This window comes from Crocuta crocuta, unplaced genomic scaffold (genome assembly GCF_008692635.1).
Source record: "Crocuta crocuta isolate KB4526 unplaced genomic scaffold, BGI_CrCroc_1.0 scaffold61, whole genome shotgun sequence".
Lineage (NCBI taxonomy): Eukaryota > Metazoa > Chordata > Mammalia > Carnivora > Hyaenidae > Crocuta > Crocuta crocuta.
In genome coordinates, this window is record NW_027528369.1 from 4,810,842 (window position 1) to 4,823,686 (window position 12,845).

Genomic DNA, 12,845 nt, shown 5'->3' on the forward strand with positions numbered 1-12,845 from the left:
GGGATGGAGAGAAGAGAGTGAGGCCAGGAGATGCAAGGGTTAAAGCAGACTGGGCTTGCTGGTGGCTTGGTCCTAACAGAGTGAGCAGGACCAGCGCCCGGCTCCCACTCCAGGTAGTGCTTAGTGCTAAATGCTACGGAGGAAAGCAATGCAGGGCGGAGGGCGGGTGGGTTTGGGCAGGGGTTCCGGGCAGGACGCTCTACATAGGTGGCCTCTCAGTAGAGACCAGAATGAGGTGCACCTCAAGCCAGGAGAAGAGGGCTCCCGACAAAGGGAACGGCCGATGCGAACACCCGTCATGAGGAGCACAGCATCTCCATCGTGCCGGGCGAGTGCGGTGTTCAGGGGGGTAGACCCGCGTGGGGATAGAAGAAGTGGTCTAAGTAAGAGTAAATGCGAAATCTCTACTGTACTGAGTAATTCTTTATGATCTGTTTTAGTTGTCCAGAGCAAATGTAATCCACACAAAATTTACATTAGAATAAAAATGCATATGAACTAATGTTTAAATTACTGTTATTTTCTCTGGCATCATATTACATTAAATACATATTTAAAATACGTATGTATAAGCACATTACTTGAGAGTCCTGTAATATAATAGTTACAGCTCTTTCTCCCTCTCTCAGATACTCAATTTCATCAGCATCAGAAAGTCTGGGATGTTTTTCAAATGAGTAAAGAACCAGGTAATGTTTTCCATTATATTTTATTTTATTTATTTATTTACTTACTTATTTTTAGTAATCGCTACACCCAACATGGGACTCGAACTCACAACTCCCCCGAGAACAAGAGTCACATGCTTTGCCATCTAGGCCAACTAGGCACCCCAGTGTTTCCCATTTTAAACTGAAATTTGTATTTTATATTTTGGCAATTTTAAAATGAATAGTAGTATGTTCCTCTTAAATGTCTCTTCTTTCAGGGCACCTGGGTGGCTCAGTTGGTTAAGTGTCCGTTTCTCTTTCAGGTCATGATCTCACGGTTCATGGAATTGAGCCTCAAGTCAGGCTCCGTGCTGACAGTGCAGGGTCTGCTTAGGGTTCTGTCTCTTTCTCCCTCTCTCTGCCCCTCCCCTGCTCACACTCTCCCTTTCACTCTGTCTCTCAAAATAAATAAATAAACCTTAAAAAATTAATTTAAAAAGTCTCCTCTTTCAAAATGACGAATTTCAAAATTACTCTTTTGTGGGAAAAATGAGAACTATATTCAGCGACACTGTGTCCAGGGTACAGGCAGCGGCAATGTGATTACTCCAGTGTCAGTCTTCGAGGTCACACAAAACGCTTACCTCCAGAGTCCTCACAAACGTATTTCTTGAACATCTGTCTTTATTGATTTGTCTTTTCTTTTGACTTTGACAGGTGAAGACGTTGACCTTTTTGATATGGAACAATTCAGAAGGTCCTTTGAGAAAATCCTTCGGAGAGCATTAAAAAATGTAAGAATAACATTTATCTGAATTTCCATGAAATTCAATTTTGAGGCATCTGTGCAGTTAAAATTTGCTTCTACCCTGGAGTTTTTTTTTTTTTTAATTTGTAAGAATTTTAGTTAATAATGTTCCATACTATTCTAGGCCAGATCAAAGATAAATCCTATTCATTATAAAAACTTCCCTCACCCCTCACCTGTCAGTTCAGGGCCAGACGCTTCTTTCTCTAGAGGAGCACCACGTACCAGAACTGCCTGCAGTGATGGAGATGTTCTGTGTCCATGCTGTCTGGTACACGGGCTGGTAACCACATATGGCTGTGGAGCCGTTGAAACGTGGCCAGCGTGACCGAGGAACGATTATGTCAGTCTCACGTGACTGCGGTGAATTCTAGGCCCGCGGCTACGGTATTGGTCAGCGCGGCTCTGGAGCACCCACAGTCTTCAGCTCCCTTCCATCCTCCACAAGTACCACCTACTCTCTTCTCGCAGGTGGAGGCGATCACGTTTTTAACAGCCTCACTTACTTCTTTCTGTTCCCACCTCCTCCGCCTTAGTCCTCCTTGCATAGAAAGACATGTCCAAACACCTGTCACTGTCACCGTGCTCTGGCCGCCTGCTCCAGAATAAGGGTGTTCCCTCTTCATACACAGACTCCGTGACCTGGTCTTTCTGTCTCCGCAGCTCACGCTCTGTGACGTCTGTCGTACTTGTATCCACCCCCTCGTCACTGAGCATCTTTGCTCATTTCCTTTCTTACAGAGGCCTTTCTGTGTGAGGTTTCAATCCACCCCCCGCATCCTCAGAGGGCCCACCTGCCCTGTTCTCTGATCTCTATCCCATTTGTAATCACTTTTCTACCACTCTCCACTCTACTGCTTTTAAACCTGTTCTGGTGTCGGTGGAACGACATCCATTCTCCAGCTCATCCTCAAGCTCACTCTTGGGGGGAAATATTTATTTCTTGCCCCGGATGTGTCCCTCACAGGGAGGGGTCCCATGGGCCCATTGACGCCAGCGTCCCTCCACCATCCCCTTCGCCTTTCTCTGGCAGGAGCATCGCACCTGAATGAGAGCAGGTGCTCACGGGGACACCTATTCTGGTCTGTTCAGCCAGAGGCAGCTCCGCCCCAGCCAGCGGGGGCTTCCCAGAGTGGTTCTGCCACCATGCCCATGTGGGCAGCTCTGCCTGACTCTGGATTTTGTTGTCCGGGGGGCCACCTGCCTGTGGATATGGCCAGTCACCATTTCTTGGTAAATATGTGTTGGCCTTACCTGTCAACTGTTTTGCTTTATTTCTCAGTTGATCCAGAAGGACAGGGAAGAGGGGTGGTATTTAGTGGCCCCCTTCAAAGACCTTCCCAAAAAGACCCTTTGAAAGGGTAATGCATCCTTACTGGCTTCATGCTTAAGCCCCTTCCATNAAAGTCAGATGCTTAACTGACTGAGCCACCCAGGCGCCCCAAGCCCCTTCCATTCTGGCCACTGCTCTTGCTGCCATATTGAAACTGAATTTTGAAAGGCGACAGTTCTCACAGTGTGATCCCTGGAGCAGCTGCATCAACGTCACCCGGGAACGTATTAGACATGCAGATACCTGGGCTCCCTCAGACGCTGTAAGGGCAGGCCGGAGCCCTCCAGCTGCTTGCTAATGCCCAGTGAGGTTTGAGAAGCTGCCTATTCGGGGGCACCAGTGACATCATAATATCCCACGGCCTGTTCTCTTTCAACAGGAATGCCAATTGCAAACACTGCTGTGTGCCGGGCCCTGGGCTGAGCCCTTGCCATTCACTAACTCCCTGCACCCTCCTGACGAAGCATGGTGGGTCCCACAGGGGCAGAGGGCAAAGCCACCATTTCAACCCAGGCAGGTGGCTTCGAGGTCATGCTCTTCACATGTACACTGGCAGGCTCTCGCACCCTCATCTCCACCATGTTCCAGATGCACAGCGCCCGTGGCTCGGGCTGGGGAAGGTCATGTGTCAGAACTGGCATCAAACCCTCTCGATCCCGAGTCTCTGTCTTTTCCCGGTGGTCGTTGGCCCCCTCCTAAACTGCTCCTCAGGTTCTCGATGACCAGCCGCTGCCCTTTCCTCCGGCCCTGGCCCTTTGCTGGAGCATCACCACAAGGCTCTGCCCTCAGCCCTCCCCTGGGGTGTTCCGGTTGTGGGAGGAGACGAGCGGTGGTGACGGAGTCATTTATCGTTTCCCTCTAAGAAGCTAATCAGTTGTCCCAACACCGTTTGTAGGACTAATTTAGCTTTTTCTACTGGTTTATCATCATTGGCTTCCTCAGATCCATTCACACTTTTGGGGTCCGTGCTCTGCTCATGATGTGTTTCTCCTCGGGCTCTCCTGGGTCCCCAGCCTGCATGTCAGGTTCACCACCTGTAGTCCACACTCCGCCAAACCAAACCGGTCTTCTTGAAGCTCTTGAAATTGCCATAGGCTGTTCCCTTTCCTTGGAACGACCTCCCTGACCTTGGCTTTGCACAGCTCACTCTTCCATAGCTTTACTGGCTCCCTCAGGGAGTGTCCCTGATCCCCCTGGAGGGCTGTCCCCTGGAGTGTGCTCCTGTCACCATACGCCTCCTACTTCCTGCTTTAACTGTCAGCCTTCCTCCGGATGCATAGTCTCCTTGAGAGGAAACAACCATTCTGCTCACCTCTGATAGCATGAATGCACTGGGCACGGTCTTTGCAAATTCCTCATTCCTTTAATTGCTGCAGTTTTGTAAGTAGTTAAGGTTGCCTGGGTGGCTCACTCTGGTGATCATCTGACTCTTGATTTCAGCTCAGGTCATGACTTCACAGTTTCGTCAGTTCGAGCCCCACATCGGGCTCTGTGCTCTCTCTCTCGCTCGCTCTCACTCTCGCCCTCACTCTCTCTCTTTCTCTCTCAAAATAAAGTGGGGGAGGTGAGGAGAGACGGGCAGAGAGAATCCAAGCTCCACACTGTCAGCACACAGCCTGATGTGGGGCTCGAACTCCAGAATCATGAGATCACCACCCGAGCCAAAGTTGGACGCTTTACCAACGGAGCCACTCAGGCGACCCTCAACTGCTGGATTTCTTCTCTTCCATCACTGCTGTGTTCCAGAAGCTTTTCCCTCCTGAATGAATTTCAGGCAGACTGGTGGGAAAGACTGGAAGAACAAAGGAGCTCTTTTATGGGCCGAATCTTCCTGCTTGAAAGGCTGGCAAAGGCCCAACACCTCTGTGTCTTCCCTGTCTCCCCTGTTCCGCTGCCATGAGCTGGCCCACATATGCTAAACCGTTTCTCAACTGACCGAGGACTCCCAGCCCAATTAACTTTCCTCTTCCTAACTTAACGAGCAGCTGGATAACCCCAGTTTCCCAAAGGCTGCAGACGGTGATGTCACGCCACACAGAGCCTTGACATAGTAACTTGCCTGCTCTTCTAGAACAGGTATCTTAGCCTTTCTGCGCCAAGGATCCCTTTTGCTGTCAGTGAGGTTTATGGATCACTTCTTGAAAATTATTTTTAAATACTATAATATAAAGAATTAAAAGGAAAACCAAATGCATTAAAATACCATTATTAAAGTTATTAAAATGCCATTATTAAAGGTCTTAAATACCAAGTTGTGCCGTAGTACTCATGTGCTTCTTTATTAACACCATAAATAATCTCACAGTAGGTCTAAAAACAACTAGTTTCAAAGTAGTGATGGCATAAATGATATTTTTGAGGCATGTGCAATGCTACAATGGGGTGAGATATATTTGGGATTTCTACAGACAACAAAGTAACAGTTCCCAACATTCTACTGTTTCGTTGCCTACTTTCGGAATTAAAGAAGAGGCCAAAGTCCAGTTAGTTTGTAGATATGCTGGTTCTGATGAGGGCCTTCAGGTTAGGAACTCCTGCCCTTGAACCAGTTGGGTAGCGAAGCTGATGTGAGAGGGAGCAGGGAGCCTAAGTGGAGGGTAATGGATGGAGCCTGTGCTCCAGGGGATCTGATCCAGAGCCTTTGAGAGGATATGTGTCTCTGTATGCAGGGCTGAGAGAGACAGGGAGAGAGCGAGAAAGAGACATTAGCTATATGTCTTACAGGTAAAACTATTCAAAATACATTGTTCTTAAGAAACTTATTAATAGGGGCACCTGGGTGGCTCAGTCGGTTAAGTATCCAACTTCGACTCAGGTCATGATCTCATGGTTTGTGGGTTCGAGCCCCATGTCAGGCTCTGTGCTGACAGCCCAGAGCCTGAAGCCTGCTTCAAATTCCGTGTCTCCCCCTCTCTCTCTGCCGCTGTCCTGCTTGCACTTTGTCTGTCTCTGTCTCTCTCTCTCTCAAAAATAAACAATAAGCATTTAAAAATCTCAAAAAGAAAACTTATAAAGAAAGAAGAGAGAAACTAAAAAATATGTTTCAATTGTAAAGGATAGCACCTTTTCTCTCCTTTTTTATGCCTGTACATCATGTAATACTATATTGATAGTCTTTGCTAAATATATTAACATACTTCAGTACGTAGCAATTCTGTGCATTGTAAGCTTCATTTGTCTCCCATGCTAAACTTTGTTCTGAGATGTTCAGTAGCTTGTGAGTCATGGCCAGTTATGAGCAGGTTATGGCCAAGGTAGCCCTGGCCAGCAGTACCAGTCCCAGGTTAGCCAACCACTTAGGACACGCGGCTGGACTTATCTCCTAGTTCGGCTTGAACAGTATTAATCGCAGCTATCCTCAGTGAAAGGTGCTTTATCCTGGCTATTTAAGGATGATATCTGCTAAGGTAGTTTCTTAGGAAAATAGTAAAGGTCTGCATTTGGGCCCTCCCTCTTCAAGTATCTGAATATCATCTTTACTAGAAGAATGTGAGATAGAACATCTTAGCCTGTTGCTTTTTAACCTTTCTTTGGATCATAGACCCTTATGAACATTGTGGTAAGTGATCCAGCACCCTTCTTCATGAAAGCATGTGTGTGCCCGACCATGTATCCAATTTCGGAAGGACACAGACCTCCTTTAAGCTTCTCCACAAGCCCTTGCTTACCTTATCCTCATTCTAGACTGGAGAAGTTACCCGAATATGTTGAGTTGCAACCAATATTTTCCCTCTGGTAAAAAATGTGCCCTCCATGTAGTGCATTCAATCTTGATTTTACAGGCTTTGCTCTTGTAACGTAACACAGAGAGGCTATCCAGAATAAGACCCTGCCGTCTTCGTTCAAGCCAGCTGAGGCCCGCTGAGCGCCTGTCGGGGCCAAGTGCAGTGCTGCTCACCTGGGCGGGTCAGAGAGCCCCGCATCCTCCACACCCCAGACGGGGGAGGGTCCCTCGTCTCATATACTGAGGGAATGTGGGAAAGCAGCCAGATGAAGAGTGGGCAGAGTCGGAGTAACTGCCTTCTTTGCTAATGCCAGCAGCCACATTACCACCTGCTTTCTCGGCAGTGCGATCCAAGAGGCAGGAAGTAGAGACGTGGGCAGGCCAAATGCATCTGTGTCGGTGCCTCCTTTCCAGGGTCTGACTTCCAAGGGAAAGCTGAATTGTGGGGCAGCTAAGAATCTAGGAGGAGGCCATTAAATTCCAAACCAACTGGCAATTACATTTAAAAGTTTAGAAAGATCTGTGTTTTATCCATGAAATGGAAACCAAATAGAATTTTCTATATTCTTGCCACGTAACTTTAGAGTAATTGTTAGCATCTGAGCTAAATGGATAAGAGCATTAGGGTTAATATATTTGAGCTCATTACTACAGAGAAATCTTACTATTAAACTTTACAGTGCACACTAGGTCTGTGCTTGATGCCAAAAAGGTTTCATTATAAAACAGGTGCGTCGTTTGTAAGCTTGCCTTACTTCTACTCTTAGAGGTCAATGAACAGTTTTTCAGGACAAGCCCAAGAAATTGCTCAAAAATTGTGATACCATGATTGTAGGATTTAAAATTTCTTTTCCTTCTGGGGCACCTGGGTGGCCCAATCAGTTAAGCGCCTGACTTTTGCTCAGGCCATGGTCTCATGGTTCGTGAGTTTGAGCCCCACATCGGGCTCTCTGCTGTCAGCACAGAGCCCACTTTGGATCCTCTGTCCCTCTCTCTCTCTGCCCCTCCCCTGTTCGCACATGCTCTCTCTCAAAAATAAATATTTTTTTAAAAAATAAAATCAAATTTGTTTTCCTTCCAAAAGACTGTGCAAGGCATAAATGTATAATTGCAAACAACCACAAAATCTTTTCCCAAAGATTCCCAAAACACTGTACTGAAAAGTAGAAGAGGCTCTCCCAGATCTCAGCCTGTGTGCGAGGTTACACAGATATCCTTCACCCCTAAGCAGCACTAGTTGTTGGTGCTACAGATTTTTTTAATTAGGACTTTTCTTTTTTTAAAGTAATCTCTAGCCCAATGTGGGGCTTGAACTCACAGCCCCAAGATCAAGAGTCACATGCTGTACCGACTGAGCCAGCCAGGCCCCTCCGGTGCCACAGATTTTAATTAGGAAACTTAAATCTTTTTTTTTTCTTTTTTTATTATTAAGGTGACGGTCAGTTTCAGAGACGCTGAGGAGAATGCGGTATGGATTCGAATTGCCTGGGGAACGCAGTTTAGAAAGCCAAACCAGTACAAACCTGTTTATGTGGTATATTATCCCCAGACTCCCTACGCCTTCACTTCCTTCTGCCAGCTGAGAAGCAACATGCCCCTTCTGGGTCAGGTACGGAGCCATCACCACGAGCTATAGTATGTCACTCCCCTTGTCTCATAGGTCTGTGTAGGTCTAAACTGCTCAATAGGCATTGCATAAGGAATGCCACGTGTAATTCTTGATTTCCTAAAATAAGGAGCAGAAAGTGTTCTACAGATGGGGGCATATAACACAAGTATTGGTTTGGAGCTCTCTGATTGTCTTTCCATCTAGAAGCAGTATGCACTTCAGCAAAGGAAACTACCAACAGAACTAAAAGGCAGCCTACGGAATAGGGGAAGATATTTGCAAATGACACATCTGATAAAGTGTTAGCGTCTAAATCTTTAAAGAACCTATGAAACTCACCACCCAGGAAACAAACAATCCAGTGAAGAAATGGGCAGAGGACATGAATAGAGACATTTCCAAAAAAGACATGGAAAGATGCTCAACATCACTCATCATCAGGGAAATACAAATCAAAACCACAATGAGGTGACCACCTCACCCCTGTCAGAATGGCTAAAATTAACAACACAAGAAACCACAGGTGCTGGCGAGGATGCGGAGAAAGGGGAACCCTCTTGCACTGCTGGTGGGAATGCAAACTGGTGCAGCCACTCTGGAAAACAGTATGGAAGTTCCTCAGAACCTAAAAATAGAACTACCCTATGATTCAGCAATTGGCACTACTAGTATTTATCCAAAGGATACAAAAATACAGATTTGAAGGGGCATGTGCACCCCAATGTTTATAGCAGCATTATGTAAAATAGCCAAAGTATGGAAAGAGCCCAAATGTCCATCAACCGATGAATGAATGGATAAAGAAGAGGTGGTATCTATATATAATGGAATATTACTCAGCCATCAAAAGAACGAAATCTTGCCATTTGAAACAATGTGGATGGAGCTAGAGTATATTATGCTAAGTGAAATAAATCAGTCAGAGAGAAAGACAAATACCATGTGATTTCACTCATATGTGGAGTTTAAGAAACAAAACAGATGAACATATGGATGGGGGGAGAAAAGAGAGAAAGGGAAGAAAACCATGACTAAAGAGAACAAACCAAAGGTTGATGGAGGGACGTGGGTGGGGGAGTGGCTAAATGGGTGGTGGGTATTCAGGAGGGCACTTGTGATGAGCACTGGGTGCTTTATGTAAGTGATCAACCACTGAACTCTACCTGAGACCACTACTACGCTATATGTTAACTAGCTAGAATTTAAATAAAAATTTGAAAAGAAAAATAAAACTAGAAATAAATGATGGTAAAGCAACGGGACATCCACATGCAAAAAAAAAAAAAAAAAAAAAAAAAATACTTTGNAATCTTGTGTAGACTTTGTACCCTTCACCAAAATTAACTCAGAAATGGATCGCCAGTAAATCTAAAATACAAAACGATAAAAACTCCTGGAAGGTAACAGGAGAAAACCTCCATAGCCGTGGGTGCGGCAATGATACTTAGAGACAACACCAAAGGCACAATCCATTATAGAAAAATATATCATAATTGGTAAGCTGGACTTCATTAAAATTAAAACTTCGGCTATGCCAAAGATGACATCAGGAGAATTAGAATACAGACCACAGAGCAACAGAAAATACTTGCAAAAGACGCATCTAATAAGGGATGGCCTGTACCATGATTTGTCGGCCTGTTACCCAGTGTACAAATGGGCAAGAACCGTTCTGGGTTCCTTGGCAAGTGGTGCCAGAGTCCACTGCTTGCACAGGGGCACTTTCTGAATAGATGCTGGATTGTAATTGTTAAAATAGGGAACAGAGGGGCGCCTGTGTGGCTGTCGGTTGAGCGTCCGACTCTTAATTTCAGCTCAGGTCATGATCCCATCGAGCCCAGTGTTGGGCTCTGCACTAAGCATGGAGCCTGCTTGGGATTCTCTCTCTCTACCCCTTTCCCCTGCTCACACATTCTCTTTGTCTCTCTTAAATAAAATAAAAAAAAAAAAAGGAACAAATAAAGGGACACATGATGCAAAAATAACTGGAAAACAGCCACCAAGTGAGTGAATTCTGTGGTTCTTATGTATAACCACAATTATATTTTCATATAATTATCTTGTTGTAAAGTAAATCACAAAATATGTAGGATATCATAACCTCAGTTTGTCAAACTCAGTCTTGGATTCTGCCCTCTATCATCGTAAAGTATTATTATTGCCACCTTTCATCATCAATCATTTCCTTGTGTGGGAATTATATAAATGGTTACCTTACATATAAGAAAAAGAAGAAGTAGTAATGTGTGCTTAGTGCCAAAATTCAACCACATATTATAGATATTATAAATATTGGGATAAACACGGTAATCCTCATAGTCTTGCTAATTTTCACTTCCAGGCACTGACGGTTGCTAGCAATCACCATAAGATTGTGAAAATGGACCTCAGAAGCCGCTATTTGGACTCTCTGAAGGCTATTGTTTTCAAACAGTATAATCAGGTGAGCCCATCAGTGACTCTCTGTGAAGTTGCATCTCCATTTTCTCCTTCACACTTGAATTAGAAGCATCTGAGCAGGTGGGAAAGTCCACCCCCAGCAGAAGGAGATCTCCAGATATTACTGAGAAAGCTCTCAGTCACCATGAAAGAAAACAATAGTTCCCCACTATCATCTTGTTATAATTGCATGGTGTTCTACCCTGCTCATCAGTCATTAGAGCTTACGTGATAGAGCCCAGTTTCCAAATTAGCAATTCTAGTTAGAAGTTCTTCTATCTTTAGGGGAATCTGACACTGTCTTTGAAGCTAAATTCTGTTACTCCATTATGCAAGACAGAGGCGGAATTAACTTTTGTCCCATCAGTCAAGCAGGTGATACAAGAGTTACAAGGAAAGGAGAAAGCATTGGTTTATTAAGGCCCACAATTTATTTATTGTTAAAATTATTTGAAGGCACTGTCTCCTCTAAGGATAAAAGTAGATCTGGCCTTACGCACAGACTTGGGGTTATTTTTTCCCCCTGCATGGCAACTGCATGCCCATATGTATACACTCCTGTAAATGGATTCTTAATGCTCTCTGTGTATCTTTGAGCCTTTAGATATGTTACACTTAACGTATTTTCATCTATTCTATATAGAAGTGATAGCTCTCTGCAAGGCACTCTTTAAGGACAAAAAAATTCTAACATTAAGTTAATGATTTTCCCCCATAGAAAANGCATTCATTCCTAGGAAAATTCACATTGTCAAACACAAAGAATTGCTGCAGTGTGAGTAGGAAGTGAGAGTGACTTCCGGGAGAAAAGTGGTTTTTCCAAAAGGAATGTCAGTAAGTGATTTGCCGTGATGACGACAGAGCTGTAAAGCGGAAACATCACATTGCAAAGACCGCCTGTGATTCCTCCAGCTTGTGAAGTCCCCAGCTTCTCTTCATCCAGATCTGTTTTTCTGCTAACAGAGTACAGAGCTCCTCATTCAAAACAGGCATGTTGCTGGCACAGCAGTCTCTGCCAGTCGCCTTCTCGGGCAGAAATGCTTAAGTCAGCCTGGATAGGGCCTCAGGTNTAAATATAAAATTTGACATGCTGCTATGTACTCAGACCATTTATTATTTATATTTCAAGATGTTAAAACTAGGAAAAGATTCACTTTTGTTCTTTCTTTCTCTCCTTTTTAGACCTTTGAAACTCACAACTCCACTCTACGTCCACAGGAAACCCTCAAGCTGGACGTGCACAGTATGTGTGTTTTAAGATAAAAGTGAAATTTGGAAGCACATCGTTCCTTTTTAGATTTCTATCACTCGGTAAAACATTCGATCACTAGGAGCCTGATTCAAAACTATTTACTGCTTTCCGAAAAATGGCAAATTAACTTTCTGTTGAAAGAGGGAAACTAATAAGCTACCACAGGTTCTTTCTAGAATTTACCAGAATGGCAAGTAATAACACTAAAACCAAAAATTAACTAATAGTCTGGCATTTCTGCAGGGCCAAGCTCCACACTAAGATATTTATAGGTGTCATTTCCTTAATCTTCATAGCAATCCCGGAACAATCTATTCATCAGGCAGCTGGGTTTCAGATGGGTTTAACCACTTGCTGGGCAAAGTTACACAGCTAGGAACTGCCTAAGCCAGGGGTGGAACCAGAAATGTCTGAGTCTGGAGCCCTGGCTCTGAATGTACTGGATAAACTGCTTCTTGAGTTCTCAGTTGCGACTGCGTCGTTCCTCACAGATGGCGCGGGTCTGTCTGGGGACGGTAGAGTAAGTGACTACTGAAGAGTGGAAAGGTGCAGCCTACATTATAGAAGTGAACACTTTCCTGCCTCTCAGCAATGCCTGGGCAATAAAATGAAATGGTACAGCAATTATGATTTAAGTATGTGTTTATGACTTTCCGACGGTATAGGAACTGCTGGTGGTGTCATGTTAAGTAAAGAAAGCAGGATACAAAACTATGTGTATTTTATAATCCCAGTAAAAATATATGTATCTTTTTATTTGCTCAAATGGGGGCTAAGGGCGCCTGGGTGGCTTCGTCGGTTAAACATCTGACTTCAGCTCAGGTCATGATCTCATGGTTCGTGTGTGTTCAAGCCCCANCTCTCTTTCCCCCTTGTGGATTCTCTCTCTCCCTCTCTCTACCCCTCAATCATTTGTGCTCTCATAAATAAATAGATAAATAAATAAATAAATAAATAAATAAATAATTTTAAACAGTGGAGGGGTGAGCTAGACAAAAATACATTAAACATGAACAGCTTTCCCTGCATT

The 12,845-nt window shown here is 44.4% G+C and overlaps 1 protein-coding gene across 2 annotated transcripts in view; it reads left to right on the top strand.

The window, feature by feature from the left end:
* CENPN (centromere protein N) overlaps positions 1-12,845 on the top strand; it is a 25,969-nt gene that overhangs the window by 8,960 nt on the left and 4,164 nt on the right. For both annotated transcript variants that reach the window (XM_077754208.1, XM_077754209.1), the window contains exons 4-8: positions 630-689; positions 1,368-1,444; positions 7,948-8,124; positions 10,466-10,567; positions 11,746-11,806. In XM_077754208.1, coding sequence (XP_077610334.1) covers positions 630-689; positions 1,368-1,444; positions 7,948-8,124; positions 10,466-10,567; positions 11,746-11,806 — 477 coding nt within the window. The remainder of the gene's footprint in view (positions 1-629; positions 690-1,367; positions 1,445-7,947; positions 8,125-10,465; positions 10,568-11,745; positions 11,807-12,845) is intronic.